General features: G+C 49.7%; 1 protein-coding gene across 6 annotated transcripts in view; it reads right to left on the bottom strand.

Annotated features, from left to right (window-relative positions):
* fhip1b (FHF complex subunit HOOK interacting protein 1B) overlaps positions 1 to 18233 on the bottom strand; it is a 116373-nt gene that overhangs the window by 23381 nt on the left and 74759 nt on the right. For all 6 annotated transcript variants that reach the window (XM_072262445.1, XM_072262448.1, XM_072262450.1 and 3 more), the window contains exons 5-7: positions 13983 to 14069; positions 5232 to 5399; positions 1555 to 1634 (exon numbers count right to left, since the gene is read on the bottom strand). In XM_072262445.1, coding sequence (XP_072118546.1) covers positions 1555 to 1634; positions 5232 to 5399; positions 13983 to 14069 — 335 coding nt within the window. The remainder of the gene's footprint in view (positions 1 to 1554; positions 1635 to 5231; positions 5400 to 13982; positions 14070 to 18233) is intronic.

The following is an 18233-nucleotide window of genomic DNA, read 5'->3' as shown; positions in this document are numbered from 1 at the left end:
TCTGGACTAGCCTTCACTAAAGTCCATGTAGACAACACCCTCAGCCACGTCCTCATCAACCTTCTTGGTCACCACTTCCATAAACTCCATCAGATTCACAAGACGTGATTCCCCACACACAAAGCCATGCTGACTTTCCCTAATCAGTCCTTGCCTTTCCAAATGAAGGTAGAGTTTGGGTTAGGGATAATCTCTCAGAATCTCTTCCACTAACTTTCCCACCACTGATATTAGGCTCATTGCGTAGCAGTTCCCTGGCATGTCCTTGCAAAATAAAGACACAACGTTACCCCCTCCAGCCTTCCGGTACCTCACTCATACTCAACGAAGATACTAAAACCTCTGGATAAGTGACCAATAAAACTAATCTACGTATCTACATAAGTTCCCACCCAGCAGATTCCAACACCTTCCTCCTTTCCTTCCCACAACATTCACACAGTCAAGCCTGGAATTTATCCACCCTTATCCATTTCAAGATCTCGAGCATTGGTGTATTGTCATGAAATTCCAGGATATCACTGTGCCCTTCCCATACTCCCTCATTTCCATGTCCTTCTAAACAGTAAATACAGATAAGTACCCTCTTAAGTCCTGTAGCTCCACAAATAGATGATCACACTGATAGTCATGGAACATGGCAGCACATAAACAAGCCTTTCATCCCAGCTAGTCTGTGCCGAACTGTTATACTGCCACCCCATCAACCTGCACCCAGATCATGGCCCTCCATACCCCTTCCATCCAAATGTTGACATTAACCTTGCATCCTCCACTTCCACTTGTCAGATAATCTCCCACTTGAACCACTCTCTAAGTGAAGAACTTCCCCCTCATGTTCCCTAAACATTTCACCTTTCACCCTTAACCCATGACCTCTCATTCTAGTCTCACCCAACCTCAGTGGAAAAAGCCTGCTTGCATTTACCCCTCATAATTATGTATACCTCTATCAATTCTCCTCTCAGTTTCCTATGCCCCAGGGAATAAAGTCCTTGCCTTTTCAACCCTCTCCCATAACTCGGGACACATCCTTGTACATTTTCTCTGTACTCTTTCAATCTTATTGGTATCTTTCCTGTAGGTAGATGACCAGAATTGCACACAATACTTCAAATTAGGTCTCACCACCATCTTATACAACTTCAATATAACATCCCAACTCCTGTACTTGATACTCTGATTTATAAAGGCCAATGTGCCAAAAGCTTTCTAAATGACCCTATCTACCTGTGACATCCCTTTCTCTGTTAACCCTTTGTTGTCTGATCCTTAAAGGGATCCATTCTGCCCCTGACCTTCCTTTCACAGAACATACCTAAAAATCCTTTTGGGCTTATCTTTACTGCACCTACCAGGGGTTTCGCTAGGCCTTTTGCTGCCCTCCTGCGTTCCTTTCTGAGTGTACTCCTTGAGGGATTTGCTTCACCTGAGCTGCTTATCCTTGACACGTGCCTCCTTTCTTCTGACCGGACCCTCAATCTGTGTCTGGCCAGCACAGCCAGCCCCTGGCCCACCCTATGGCCAGTGAAAATGTTCCGCCCCACGTTGTACCTGAGAATGAGCTGCAGCATGACGTCCTCACAGCTGAGAGTGAGCAGGGTCCTGAAGAGACTGAGAGACACCATGCAGAGCTGGTGAAAGGCCAAGCACGCAGTTACAGTCAGTTATTCCCAACCCAGCCCCACTCACACACAACCCGACACCACTCACACACAACCCGACAACACTCACACACAACCCGACACCACTCACACAACCCAAACCCACTCACACACAACCCGACACCACTCACACAACCCAACTCCGCTCACACACAACCCAACCCTGTTCACACACAACCCGACAACACTCACACAACCCAACTCCGCTCACACACAACCCAAATCCACTCACACACAACCCAACCCTGCTCACACACAACCCGACAACACTCACACACAACCCGACAACACTCACACAACCCGACAACACTCACACAACCCAACTCCGCTCACACACAACCCAAATCCACTCACACACAACCCAACACCACTCACACAACCCAACTCCGCTCACACACAACCCAAATCCACTCACACACAACCCGACACCACTCACACACAACCCGACACCACTCACACAACCCAACTCCACTCACACACAACCCAAATCCACTCACACACAACCCAACACCACTCACATACAACCCAACACCACTCACACAACCCAAATCCACTCACACACAACCCAAACCCACTCACACACAACCCGACACCACTCACACAACCCAAACCCACTCACACAACCCAACCCCACTCACACACAACCCAACCCTGTTCACACACAACCCAACTCCGCTCACACACAACCCGACCCTGTTCACACACAACCCGACCCCGCTCACACACAACCTGACACCACTCACACAACCCAACTCCGCTCACACGCAACCTGACACCAGACAACCCAACTCCACCTCACACACAACCCAACCCCCCCCACACACAACCCAAACCCACTCACACACAACCCGACACCACTCACACAACCCAAACCCACTCACACACAACCCAACCCCCCCACACACAACCCAACCCCCCCACACACAACCCAACACCACTCACACAACCCAACCCCACTCACACACACCCCAACCCCGCTCACACACAACCCAACTCCGCTCACACACAACCCGACACCACTCACACAACCCAACTCCGCTCACACACAACCCGACCCTGTTCACACACAACCCGACCCCGCTCACACACAACCCGACACCACTCACACAACCCAACCCCGCTCACACACAACCCAACCCTGTTCACACACAACCCGACACCACTCACACACAACCCAACACCACTCACACAACCCAACTCCGCTCACACGCAACCTGACACCAGACAACCCAACTCCACCTCACACACAACCCAACCCCCCCCACACACAACCCAAACCCACTCACACACAACCCGACACCACTCACACAACCCAAACCCACTCACACACAACCCAACCCCCCCACACACAACCCAACCCCCCCACACACAACCCAACACCACTCACACAACCCAACCCCACTCACACACAACCCAACCCCGCTCACACACAACCCAACCCCGCTCACACACAACCCGACACCACTCACACACAACCTGACACCACTCACACAACCTAACTCCGCTCACACACAACCCAACCCCCCCCACACACAACCCAAACCCACTCACACACAACCCAACCCCCCCCACACACAACCCAACACCACTCACACAACCCAACCCCACTCACACACAACCCAACCCCCCCACACACAACCCGACACCACTCACACACAACCTGACACCACTCACACAACCTAACTCCACTCACACACAACCCAACCCCCCCACACACAACCCGACACCACTCACACACAACCCGACACCACTCACACAACCTAACTCCGCTCACACACAACCCAACCCCCCCACACACACAACCCAACCCCGCTCACACACAACCCAACACCTCTCACACGACCCAACCCCGCTCACACACAACCCAACCCCCCGCTCACACACAACCAAACCCCGCTCACACAACCCAACACCACTCACACAACCCAACCCCGCTCACACACAACCCAACCCCACTCACACACAACCCAACACCACTCACACAACCCGAGACCACTCACACACAACCCAACTTCGCTCACACACAACCCGACACCAGACAACCCAACCCCGCTCACACACAACCCGACACCACACACACAACCCAACCCCGCTCACACACAACCCGACACCACTCACACAACCCGACACCACTCACACAACCCGACACCACTCATACAACCCGATCCCCCCCACACACAACCTAATCCCGCTCACACACAACCCGACACCACTCACACAACCCGACCCTGCTCACACAACCCAACCCCCCACACACAACCCAACACCACTCACACGACCCAACCCCGCTCACACACAACCCAACACCACTCACACACAACCCAACACCACTCACACAACCCAACCCCGCTCACACAACCCAACCCCGCTCACACACAACCCAAATCCACTCACACACAACCCAACACCACTCACACAACCCAACCCCGCTCACACACAACCCAAACCCACTCACACACAACCAAACCCCGCTCACATACAACCCAACCCCACTCACACACAAACCAACCCCCCCCACACAACCCAACCCCCCCACACACAACCCGTCACCACTCAAGACAACCCAACCCCCCCTCGCACACAGCCCAACCCCCCCACACACAACCCAACCCCGCTCACACAGAAACTAATCCCATAAGACCACTCGAGCATAATTAGGGCATTCAGCCCATCGAGTCTGCTCCGTCATTGCATCATGGCTGATTGATTATCCCTCTCAACTCCACTTTCCTGCCTTCTCCACATAATCTTTGATGCCCTGACAAATCAAGAACCAATCAACCTCCACCTTAAATATACCCAATGACGGCCTCCACAGCCGTGAGTGGTAATGAATACCACAGATTCACCACTATCTGACTAAAGAAATTCCTTCTCATCTCTGTACTAAATGGATGTATTTCTACTCTGAGGCTGTGCAGTTTGGTCCTAGACTCCCCCACTACAGGAAATATCCTCCCCACATCCACTCTTTCTAGACCTTTCAATATTCGACTGGTTTCAATGAGATCCTACTCATCCTTCTAAACTCCAGTGAGCACAGGCCCTGAGCCATCAAATGCTCCTCATATGATACCCTTTCATTCCCAGAATCATTCTTGTGAACCCCTCCAAAGTCAGCACATCTTATCTAGGCCTCAGAAAAGGGGCACAAAACTGTTCACGATACTCCAACTGAGGCCTCACCAGTGCCTAATAGGCCTTGCTTTTATATTCTAGTCCTCTTGAAATGAATGACATGGCATTTACCTTCCTCACCACCAACTCAACCTGCAAATTAACCTTTAGGGAGCCCTGCAAGAGGACTCCCTTATCCTCGACTTTCTGACACTGTATTCCACTTGCCAATTCCTTGTCCATTCTCCTAATCTGTCCACATCTTTCTGCTTCCTTAACACTACCTGCTCCTCCACCTACATATCTCCATATTGTCTGCAAACTTATATGCCTTACGTGCCTTCTAAAGCCTCAGCATTACATCCTTGCTTTCATGTTCTAGTCCTCTCAAAACTAATGCGAACTTTGCACCTGCCTTCCTTGCCACAAAGGTGCGGAGGGATAACCTACCCGGGAGTTGCTGTTGATTCGGCCGGTCAGTGTGTCGAGGATCGTGCTGCCCTCATGCCGATGCAGCACAATGAAGCGCAGGAAAGTTTTCAGCAAAGCCACCTCAGTGATGCTGCGCAGGAAAAGGTCCAGGTAGGCTGTGCTGGCGATCATTTCCTCGATGGAGCTCTGTTGAGAACACAGCGTACACAGTCTCCAGATCCGACAGTGCAAATGTCTACACACAGCCTAACAACCATGGCACCCGATACACTGCAGTTTCAGTGACACGCAACGCGAGAATCAGGCCCGCACACACAAAATAGGAACGAGCACCTACAGACAAACAGCTGCAGCCAATGAATTCGCCGCCAGTATTTTCACATCCCACAATGCGTAACAGAGTGCTGCTCAGTACCAGCCCTCCCACAGTGTGAGCCCTTCAGTACCACCCTATTTCCACAAAACTATGTTTATTTACACAACAAATACATAAAAATACAAACATTCAGTAGTTACAAGACAGTAAATAAATTCAAATTAAAATATGATTATTTCTGTCTATAAAACAGTCAATTCCCTAAGGGGCACTCTGGTCCCAGAAATCTCCCTGGGATTTGTGACCTCATGTCCCCTCTCCGAGGACAGACGGGCACGGACGTATCCTCGGAAGAGGGGCAGGTAGTCGTCTCTGGCACAGCCCTCCACTTTTCGCCACCTAGACCCGTGAATGGTCATCTTGGCCGGGCCCAGGACCCGTGAATGGCCATCTTGGCCAGGCCCAGGACCCATGAATGGTTATCTTGGCCAGGCCCAGGACCAAGCCCACCAGGAGATCCTCCTCGAGACCTACCCCCTTCTGTACTGGGTGCCCGTATATGAGAAGTGCAGCCAGAACCTGAGTAGCAGCCCTTTCAGAAACTCAAACAGGGGCTGAAACCTCTCACGTTCTGTGTACGCATGGTACACTGACTCCTGGCCACAGAATGGACAGGTGGACGGGGTGTCAGTGAACCTGCTCAGGAACCTGTTGTACAGGACTGCCCAATGCAACACCTTCCACCCCAGGTCCCCACTGTACAGGGGAAGGACCCCAGTGTAAAGAGATTTCCACTGGGGACCTCCTCTGCTGCCTGACGGTAACACGGATCGCCAGGGCGTGTCCGGTCAGCAGACAAAGGTGAGGAAGTGAAAGGTGAGCAGAAGCAGCCCGTACAGGAAACGCTTTGAAGCATCACAGAAGGGCATGGTGGGCATTCCCGTGAGACGGCTCCCGTTGTGTGGGACCCTCTCCCGAGTGGTATCCTGAGGCCTGGGTCCAACGAACACTTCCGGCCCATCAGGCGGTGGTGCAGTCGTAACCCCACAAACCTCCTCAACACCCACCATGATAGTATTGGACCAGTTCCCCCTCGCAGCTAGAGCACCGAGCCCCACCGGCACGGGAGCACCCTGCCTGGATGAGACTAAGCCCCAGACCCTCAATAGCTCTCAGTAAAAGTGAGGCAGTTCCCTCAAAGCATCACAGCTGATGCTGTCCGCTGGAAGTCGCGTGCCCTCCTGCAGGTAGTGCCCCCAGTGGAGAGAGTGCATCGCCAGCGCGTGCTGCCTCGGAGACTGGCCACAGTACAGGTAACTCTGCAGGGTCCTGAGGGAGAGAGCATCCCCGGCAGAGGCTGGTCACAGTACAGGTAACTCTACAGGGTCCTGAGGGAGACAGCATCCCCAGTGGAGAAAGTCCACCTGCCTTTTCTGGGTCCTGGAGGCAAAAGCAGTGGTGGGACTAAAGTAATCAGCCGGTACCATATCATGGAGACGACCAGCTGATTTATAAGTCATGCCATTCTCCAGTATGAGATTGCACGAAGGAGGCCTGACCAGTGAACGAGCTGGGCAGAGATCTCTGTGTCCAAATCCCACCAGTTCGCCAGACAGGCCTCCTAGCCGAGCTCAGGTAGACCCCCAAATAGATGAGGTGTGTGGTGCTCCACGCAAATGCCCTCAACCCCTCTGGTAGGGAGTCCACCTGCCACCGACCCACCAAGGGGCCCACACACTTTTCCCTGTTGACCCTTGCAGAGGACACAGTTGTGAAGACCTACTGGCAGTCTTGCACCCACTGAAAGTGAACATGGTTGATGCTTGACTTCTCTGAGGACTGATGCGATCCCTCTCCTTGAGGGTGCAATTGAAATCCCTCCCCAGGGTAACCCACTCACCATGATCTGTGGTCCCCAGCAATGCAGACGCCTCTCAGAAAAGCCGCGACTGCATTGGGCCGGGCTCAGGGGCCTACACATTTACAAAATGCATTGGCGCACCATCCTGGCGCATGATGAGGTGAAGCAGGTGGCCTGGCACAAGTTCCTCAGCCTCAGGGAGGGGCAAGTCCCCTGTTTTTCCTGCTAGGTGCTCCAGGCTAGAAACAAGGGGCCAACAAGATGGCTACTCTGCTGGAAGTAGAGCTGAGGTGGCTCTTGTGGGCCCCCTTCTCGCCATTGCAGGAGGCAGGTGGACTCACCACTGGTATGGTGCAGGTTTCCTGCAAGAAGCTCACCACAGATCTCCCATCCCAGAGGACAGGGTGATGATGGAATCTAAGGAGAGATCCCCTACTGCCTCTAATGTTAAGGACCGCATAACTTCATGGCACACCTTATTAAGACACTGAACTAGCAGAGTTCTCTGTTGAGCCTCTCTGTCTTCGCCCTATAACTCTTCTTCAGGAGTCTCTCAAACTGGCAGCTCTCCTTTTGGGTTACCTCAGCAGCCTTCCCCTTCTTTTGGAGGGTAGTCCGAATAGATTGAACCACCCCTTGCAGACCCGCCCAGTGATCAGTGGCCAACTGGGCCTTGAAAAGGTTTCCTCCAATAATCCCCCACAAACTGCCGGATCTCCTCAAGAGAGATGGGCTGTGACTCATTGCTGGGGTTGCGGAAGTCGGCCATCTCCGTCCTCACTGCATCCAACGCGCTTGTCACCCTCCAATCGGACATCATCTGCATGTGACGCCACCCCTCCCTGTGGTCCTACTGGGAGACCAGACCACGGGCTCTACCCCGTCCCCAGGACCAGTGACAGAGGGAGGCCTCACCACCTCTGGATGCAGAATTCCTCCCACATCCTGGGCAGAACCCACCTCCACACCCTCGTCACCCTCTTCGCTCCTTGGCACATGCTCCCTCTGACTAGCTGCATGGGAGGGCGATCCAGAGTTGCTCTGGTCCCCCTCGTGGACTAGACGCTCCTCAGCAGGGCACTTGGCCTGAATAGAGGCAACAATCTGGGAAACTAATCCCACTGATGACCCTCCACCCCCAGGTGATATCTGTTCTACGGGGCTTTAAGTATGCAGCCTCAACTGAAGGCGAGTCCACCTGCTCACATGGCCCCTCTACAGCATGGTCCAGAGATGCCTCCCTAGCAGAGAGCCCCTGTACAACAGGGCTATCCTCCTGCTCCAGGGGGACACACTCTGCACATACAGTCTTTACCGAGTATGTCCTCCTCCTCCTGTGGGTCCTGAACCCTGGTCTCAGGGGACACATCCCTCCGCCGTTTCAGGCCGCAGACGTGTTGAGGCACGTTGACCTCCATCTCAGAGGTACTACCTCCCCTCCCTCGAACTCCCCAGGCTTTTGCTGGATTTTGGGAGCCACGGGACCCTCTGGGCTCGGTTCAACAGCAACAACCTGCTCCTTCTCTGGGGGAGAAGCCTTCAGACGCTTTATTTTCTTCTTTGCCTTCTTGCCCACCACCTGAACCCACCCCTCTCTGTCACCTGCCCCGTGGCCAGACACGACTTCCACAGCCAGTGACACGGGGTGGTAACGGGGAGGAGGGACAGCCGGAGAGGAAGGCCCAGCAGTATCACCCTGTGCCTCCGAGGCGGAGTCGTCTGCTGACAATTCAGATAATTCTTCCGAATGTGCCCAAACTCTTTACAGGGATGGCACCTCGGGCGACCCATAGATCAGGGGATAGCATAGTAATGCCCCTGAAAATAAAACTGAAGCCTCCCCCCAACATCCCCACCCTGCTCCAGTTACTTCTGGGGCACTTCGCGGTGACTCAGAACTTTCAATGGATACAATTAAATATTCTCATTTCACCCTCATACAGCTAATAAGCACAACTGCTTCCAAGGTCAGTGCAGTCAACAAAAATGTCTTAATGTGTTTAAACAAACTATCACTGCTTAAAACTGATGGGAATAATGCCAAGTGTGGATGGATTCCTCATTGGATTGCACGTAGAAAAAGTGGCTGCAGTTCAGGGATACAAGTGCATTTAAGGAAATGGGGTTTTAAACTCCCAATACCGACTATCTTGCTGGCAAATGTGCAGTCTCTGCTGAATAAAATTGATGATCTTAGAGCTAGGGTACTGAATCAGAGGGACATTAGGTCCAGGTGTGTTCTTTGTTTCACGGAATCCTGGTTAACCCCTTCTGTACCAGATGCAGTGATTCAAATCGACGGGTTTACTGTACACCATCAGGATAGATCTACAGAGTCTCTCAAAAGCAGAGGTGGAGGAATATGCCTCATGATCAACTCTTCTTGGTGCACAAATATATCAGTGCTGTCCCAATTCTGCTCTCCAGACCTGGAATATCTAGCAGTTAAGTGCCGTCATTTTTACCTACCATGGGAGATCTCTGGGATCATTTTGGTAGCAGTTTACATTCCACCTCAGGCCAATGTCCATCAGACTTTAGATGATCTGGGCAATGTGACCAACATGCACGAAACAGCTCACCCTAACACTTTCACCATTGTTTTGGGAGATTTTAACCAGGCCAGTCTGAAAAAATCACTAAGCAATTACCATCAACAGATCACTTGCAATTATAGAGGAAACTACACACTGGACCATTGTTACACTACAATCAAGAATGCCTACCATGCTATTCTACGCCCACACTTCAGAAAGTCTGATCACCTGGCTGTACTTCTATTCCCTGAGTATAGGCGGAGACTGAAGACTGCAGCACCAGTAGTGAGGACCAAGAAGGTTTGGACAAGGGAAACACAGGAGTGCCTACAGGACAGCTTTGAATCGGTGGACTGGACTGTATTCAGGGATTCATCTTCGAGCCTGGATGAGTATGCTGCAGTTGTTACCGACTTCATTAAAACCTGTGTGGATGAGTGTGTTCCTACAAAGGCTTACTGTACATTCCCAAACCAAAAGCCATGAATGAACCAGGAAGTACATCATCTGCTGAAGGCTAGGTATTTGGCATTTAAGTCTGGCGACCCAGGCCCATACCAGAAAACAAGATATGATTTGCAGAGGGCTATTTCAAGGGTGAAGAGACAATTTCAAATGAGGTTGGAAGCGACATCAGATGCATGACAACTCTGCCAGGGTCTGCAAGACAGTGATTCCTACAAAGTGAAACCCAATAGCATGAATGGCAGTGATGCTTCACTACCAGATGAACTCAATGCCTTCTATGCCCGCTTTGAAAGGGAGAATATAACTACAGCTGTGAAGATACCTGCTGCACCCAGTGACCCTGTGATCTCTGTCTCGGAGGTCGATGTTAGGCAGTCTTTAAAGAGAGTGAACACTCGCAAGGCGGAAGGTTCTGATGGAGTACCTGGTACGGCTCTGAAAACCTGTGCCAACCAACTGGTGGGAATATTCAAGGGCATTTTCAACCTCTCACTGCTATGGGCAGAAGTTCCCACGTGCTTCAAAAAGGGAACAATTATACCAGTGCAAAAGAAGAATAATGTGAACTGCCTTAATGACTATCGCCTGGTAACACTCACACCTACAGTGATGAAATGCTTAGAGAGGTTGGTCATGACTAGACTGAACTCCTGCCTCAGCAAGGGCCTGGACCCATTGCAATTTGCCTATCGCCACAATAGGTCAACGGCAGACGCAATCTCAATGGCTCTTCACACGGCCTAAGACCACCTGGACAACATAAACACCAACGTCAGGAAGCTGTTCATCGATAATAGTTCACGAATTAATACCGTCATTCCCACAATCCTGATTGAGAAGCTACAGAACCAGGGCCTCTGTACCTCCCTCTGTAATTGGATCCTCAACTTCCTAACCGGAAGACCAAAATCTGTGCAGATTGGTGGTAATATCTCTTCCTTGCTAACGATCAACACTGGTGCACCTCAGGGGTGTGTGCTTAGCCCACTGCTCTACTCTCTATATACCCATGACTTTGTGGCTAGGCATAGCTCAAATACCATCTATGAATCGAGAGGGCGTACAGGAGTGAGATATGCCAACCAGTGGAGTGGTGTCGCAGCAACAACCTGGCACTCAACATCAGTAAGACGAAAGAGCTGATTGTGGATTTCAGGAAGGGTAAGATGAAGGAACACGTAGCAATCTTCATAGAGGGATCAGAAGTGGAGAGAGTGAGCAGTTTCAAGTTCCTGGGTGTCAAGATCTCTGAGGATCTAACCTGGTCCCAACGCATCGATGAAGTTATAAAGGCAAGACAGCGACTATACTTCATTAGGAGTTTGAAGAGATTTGGTATGTCATCAAATACACTCAGAAACATCTATAGATGTACCGTGGAGAGCATTCTGACAGCCTACATCTGGTATGGCGGCGGGGGGGTGGGGGAGGAGGGGGTGCTACTGCACAGGACTGAAGGAACCTGCAGAAGGTTGTAAATCTAGTCAGCTCCAGCTTGGGTACCTGCCTACAAAGTACCCAGGCCATCTTCAAGGAACAGTGTCTCAAAAAGGCAACGTCCATTATTAAGGACCTCCAGCACCCAGGACATGCCCTTTTCTCACTGTTACCACCAGGTAGGAGATACAGAAGCCTGAAGACACACACTCAGTGATTCAGGAACAGCTTCTTCCCCTCTGCCATCCGATTCCTAAATGGACCTTGAACCCGTGAACACTACCTCACTTTTTTAATATATATTATGGAACAAACATAGATCATAGAAATTTACAGCACATTACAGGCCCTTCGGCCCACGATGTTGTGCCGACCATGTAACCTACTCTAGAGACTGCCTAGAATTTATCTAGCGCAAAGCCCTCTATTTTTCTAAGCTCCATGTACCTATCTAAGAGGCTTTTAAAAGACCCTATTGTATCCCTTCCACCGTGCATTCCACACACCCACCACTCTCTGTGTGAAAAACTTACCCCTGACATCCCCTTGGTACCTATTTCCAAGCACCTTAAAATTATGCCCCCTCGTGTTACTTATTTCAGTCCTGGGAAAAAGCCTCTGGCTATCCACACGATCAATGTCTCTCATCATCTTATACACCTCTAATCCTCCGTCACTCCAAGGAGAAAAGGCCAAGTACACTGAACCTATCCTCATAAGGCACGCCTACCATTTACACCATCCTTGTAAGTCTCCTTGTAAATATTATTTCTACTTTTTGCACGACTTTTAATGTATTCAATATACTTATACTGAAATTGATTTACTTATTTATTGATTATTATTATTTTTTTCTTCTTTTTCTGTTTTATGTATTGCATTGAACTGCTGCTGCTCAGTGAACAAATTTCACGGCACATGCCAGTGATAATAAACTGATTCAGACAAGCAGACAGCGTTGAAATGGGAATAGGTGGTCATAACCCTGCAGAGGTGCTCTGTACCGTATTGGGGTTATTTTCAATCGCTCCTTGCCGACGGAGCGCAGATAGGGAAAGAGGGCCTTGTCAGGGATAGTGGGGGTGGACGTCAGGGAGTATTATCACCCGCACCTGCTCCACCTACATAAAAACCCTCCCACCCTTAACCCCTGACTCAGGGCCAAAAACATACCCATCGCCGACTTCAAATAGAAGATAGTCTTCCCATCCAAAACCACTGCTGCAACAATCCCCTCACAAACCCCAACAGTCTCCACCATGGCTTGGCATTCCTACAGACTGAAGTAGGCACAGTACACTGTACAGCGCACTTTAAAGTCAGGAATCTGAACAGGTAGCCCTGTTCGTCAGCTGCAACTCCCAACCCCGCAGACTCTGCGTAAGACTTCAGCCCAGATATCTTAGAGCCGCACCCCGCCATGCCGCAGTTGGAATTCAAAAGTTCAACACCGCCACTGGGATATTACACCCAGCGGAACACCAGCAAACAGGCAAAAATAAACACCTCAGACACCAGACAGGACGGAACAGAAAAAGGGGTGGATCGGCAGGGAGGTCCGTGTGATGTTAAAAACATCAGCGCCGTCCGTGCAGCTGCGAACAACGAACACTTTTCCAGGCTGGTCCGCTGTTCCTCTAACTGCTCCAAAGTCCAAAGTCCTCTCCAGCCAGTCCCCCTGGACTCGGCATTCCGAAAGGGAGGGGTATTCCATCCCCGCTCCCGACAAAGTCAGACTCAAACTTTGGCAATCCGCCAGCCACACCTACTGCTCAGCGCCGAGAGACACGGACTAAAAAAATCACCGAACAGAATCCTTCCAGGCAAGGAAACTGTTTCAGTCCGCTGCCGAAGTGATATTCCACACTGCCAAAGTCCTCTGGCAGACTCCAAAACCATTGGAGAGCTCTGACAGTGTAAATCTTTCTCAGTACGACGCCTCCCACAGTGTGACCCTCCCTCAGCATCCTCCCTCCCACAGTAGCATCCCTCCTTCAGTTTATTAGGGAGCAAGGTCACAGCATGTGGTGGTGGGCGGTGGGGAGGGACGCACATGAAGCCGGAGAACGGAGCAGGGCAGGAGCAGTAGGGGAGGTGTGAGGCTGTGGGGACAAAGCGGCCGTGTGGTGGGGAAGCAGTTCTCAGTTTACCTTGTGGAGGGCAGGCCCCATGACAGGCACCAAGAACCCATTGTGGACGTATTCGACCAGCTGGTTACGCACCAGAGGATGAGCAACCTAGAGAGAGCAAACAGTAGGAAGACATCATGTCACGAGGCACCAGAGATCATCCACCTGCCCCACACCAGCTCAACTTCCCAGACACCTTTGAAATCTCAGTGACTATAATAATAACTTTATTTAGAGATACAGCACGAAACAGGCCCTTCCAGCCCTTTCAGCCGTGCCACCCAGTAACCCAGTTACATAACCCCAGCCTATTCACAGGACAATTTACAATGATCCATTAACCTACTAACCGGTACATCTTTAGACCAGAGTACCCTGAGGAAACCCACGTGCACACAAGGAGAACGTACAAACTTCTTACAGATGCAGCTGGAGTTGATCTCTGAACTCTGATGCCCCGAGCTGTCGTAGTTGCGCTGACCCCTACACTACCACGGCACCCTAATAATAATTATAGCGCATTTCTGATACAGACAAGGCAGTTGAAATTGATTTACAATGGGTTTAAAGTGCAAACATGAAAATGTTAACACCATAAATCAGTGAGTTGTTTTGTTATGTCTCCTCTCTCGCTGTGAAAGGGGACACCCCTGCTCTTTATTAAGAAGAGAGAGCCTGTGGTATGTCGAATTGTCGGGTGGACGATTAGTTTTTGTTGTACTGCAGATCATGGTCTTGACTGGGGGCTCTGCTATTGCTTGCTTGGTGGGTGGAGGGAAGGTGCTGATGCTTTTTTGTGGGGGTGGGGGAGGAGGGTCATCGCTTTGCTGCTTGTGCATGGGAGGGGGGAGTAGGGGGCTTTGGGGTTCTAATGTTTTAACTGTCATTCATTCTTTGGGACATTTCTGGTTTTGTGGATATCTGCGAAGAAAAAAAAACTCAGGGTGTATATTGTATACAGTCTGTAAATAAATATAACGATTGAAACTATTGAAATTAAAGAAATAAAGAAAATAAAAAAGATGTTAGTTAAAAGCAAAGTTAAATACGTCGGTTTTGAGCTGGCATTTAAAAGTGTTAACTGAGTCTGCATCCCTTATAGTTTTAGATACTGAATTCCACAGTTTCGGAGTGTATCAGTAAGTCCCAAATCAGTGGTGGACAACACACACAGCACTCTGTCACGTGACAGCCACCATGGGCAGGTTTGCTGGAGCTGTTGTAAGCTAGCTGGGGGCTGGGAACCGCAGTAATAGGGCTGAGGGTGGGGCAGTTGGTATACAAGTCAATACAGTGTGTAGTGAGACTGTGAGGAAGGACAGGAAGATGATAGGACAAAACTGCAGCCGGTGGAATGAGGTGTGGCGTAACATGGAGGAAAATTCAAAGAGAGTGATGAGTTAAAGATGGTGCCAGAGGTTTCTGCGGACATGGGTGGCATTTTCCAGTTCAACTGCGAAACAGGTTAAACCTCCTGTCTTCATGTCTCTTTTCCTGTTTCCAAGGTGGCTGGGGTCCTGTTGGAGTCCACGATCTACAGCTGCGCTCAAACTATGTTCTTCATGGGTGGTGGGTTCGCACTCTTTGGAACTCTCCTGGTGTTCCGGGATCTCCACGAGCAGTCTGGAAGACATATGCCTTCAGGGTGCAGCCCTGTGGATGAGCTGATTCCTCGCCGATGTTGCCGACTGAAACACCATGAGAAATTGAAACATCGAGACAGAGGATGCGGCTCTCTCGATGGTGAGAGAGAGTTTACCGATTCTCGAATCAGAGGGACTTGAATAAAAGACACTGCAGATTGTAACATTAAAACAGAGAGCTGTTGGCCCCCGCTCTCGATTAGACAGGAGCAACATCTCTCTGTCCCTCATTACTGGGAGCGAGGGCCTGCTGTGAGGTCAAAGTGTTGAGATGGACAATGGATTCTGATGGACTCTAGATCATGGTCTCGGCTTGCTATTGCTTGGTGGGTGGGGGGGGGAGCTGATGTCTTTGCTGGAGTACGTGGGGTGGGGGAGGACACGGGGAGAGTTGATGCTTTTGCTGCTTCTTGTGTGTGGGGGGAAGGGGGCTTTGGGGTTCTAACATTTTTTCTTTCATTCATTCTTTGGGGTTTTATTTCTCTGTTTTGCGAATGTCTGCTAAGAGTAAGAATTTCAGGTTGAACACTCATAATTAAATTGAACCATTGAACACAGGACTGAAGGTGTTATACTTGAATGCACAGTGTATATAATAAGTCCATAAGGCATGAGAGCAGAATTAGCCCCATCAACTCTGCTCTGCCATTCAATCACAGCTAATCCTTCCTTCCCTCCTCAGCCCTACTGCCCCACCTTCTCTTTTGATGCTGTGTCCAATCAAGAACCTATCAAGCACTGCCTTGAATACACCCAATCATCTGGCCTCCACGGCTGCTTGTGGTAACAAATTCCATCACCCTCTGGCGAAAGAAATTTCCCTGCATCTCTGTTTTAAATTGGTGCCCCTTTATCCTGAGGCTGTGCCCGCTTGTCCTAGACTCCCCCACCATGGGAAACATCCTTTCCACGTCTACTCTTTCTAGGCCTTTCATCATTTGAAAGGTTTCAATGAGATCCCCCTTCATCCTCCTAAATTCCAGCAAGTACAAACCCACAGCTATCGAGTGTTCCTTATATGATAACCCTTTGTTCCCGGAATCATCCTTGTGAACCGCCTTTGAACCCTCTCCAAAGCCAGCACATCTTTTCTTAGATAAGAGGCCCAAAACTGTTCACAATACTCAAGTGAGGCCTCACCAGTACCTTATAAAGCCTCAGCATCACATCCCTGCTCTTGTATTCGAGACCTCTTGAAATGAATGCTAACATTGCATTTGCCTTCCTCACCACTGACTCAATCTGCAAGTTAACCTTTAGGGTGTTCTGCACAAGGACTCCCAAGTTCCTTTGCATCTCAGATTTTTGGATTTTCTCCCCCATTTAGAAAATACTCTGGTAGTAGAAGTAAATGTGCAAAGTGCATGACCATGCATTTTCCAACATTGTATTTCATTTGCCACTTTCTTGTCCATTTTCCTAATCTGTCTAAAACCTTCTACATCCTACCTGTTCCTCCACACTACCTCCCCATCCACCATCTTCATATCATCTGCAAACTTGGCAACAAAGCCATCCTTTCCATCATCTAAAGCATTGATATACAGCATAAAAAGAAGCGGCCCCAACACCAACTCCTGTGGAATACCACTAGTCACTGATAGCCAACCAGACAAGGATCCTTTTATGCAATACACATAAAAGTTGCTGGTGAACGCAGCAGGCCAGGCAGCATCTCTAGGAAGGGGTACAGTCGAAGTTTCAGGCCGAGACCCTTCGTTTACTCCCACTCGCTGCCTCCTACCAATCAGCCAATGCTCTGACCATGTTAGTAACTTTTCTGTAATATCATGGGCTCATAACTTGGTAAGCAGCCTCATGTGTGGCACTTTGTCAAAGGCCTTCTGAAAGTCCAAATATACAACATCCACTACATCCTCTTTATCTATCCTACTTGTAAACTCCTCTAAGAATTCCAACAGCTTTGTCAGGCCATATTTTCCCTGAAGGAAACCATGCTGACTTTGAGTACTTGGTGACATAGGCCAATCTCATTCTTAACATTGACTCCAACATCTTCCCAACCACTGAGGTCAGGCTAACTGGTCTATAATTTCTTTTCTGCTGCCTTCCTCCTTGCTTAAAAAATGGAGTGACATTTGCAATTTTCCAGTCCTCTGGTACCATTCCCGAGTCCAATGATTTTGGAAAGATCATTTCTAATACTGCCACAATCTCGAACGCTACCTCTTTCAGAACCCTAGGGTGCAGTTCATCTGGTCTGGGTGACTTATGTACCCTGAGGTCTTTCAGCTTTTTGAGCACCTTCTCTTTTGTAATAGTAACTACACACACTTCTTTTCCTTCACACACTACAACACCTGCACACAGCTAGTATCTTCTACAGTGAAGACGGATGCAAAATACTTATTTAGTTCATCTGCCATTTCCTTGTCCCTCATTATTATTTCTCCCGCCTCATTTTCTAGGAGTCTTATATTCACTCTCATCTCTCTTTTATTTTTTTGATATACTTGAAGAAGCCTTTACTATCCACTCTGATATTGTTTGCTAGCTTCCCTTCATATATCATCTTCTCCCTTCTAGTGATTCTTTCAGTTGCTGTCTGTAGGTTTTTAAAAGCTTCCCAATCCTCTATCTTCACGCTAATTTTTGCTTAGTTGTATGC

This window comes from Mobula birostris, chromosome 7 (genome assembly GCF_030028105.1).
Source record: "Mobula birostris isolate sMobBir1 chromosome 7, sMobBir1.hap1, whole genome shotgun sequence".
NCBI lineage: Eukaryota > Metazoa > Chordata > Chondrichthyes > Myliobatiformes > Myliobatidae > Mobula > Mobula birostris.
This window is presented reverse-complemented; position numbering and strand designations above follow the sequence as displayed.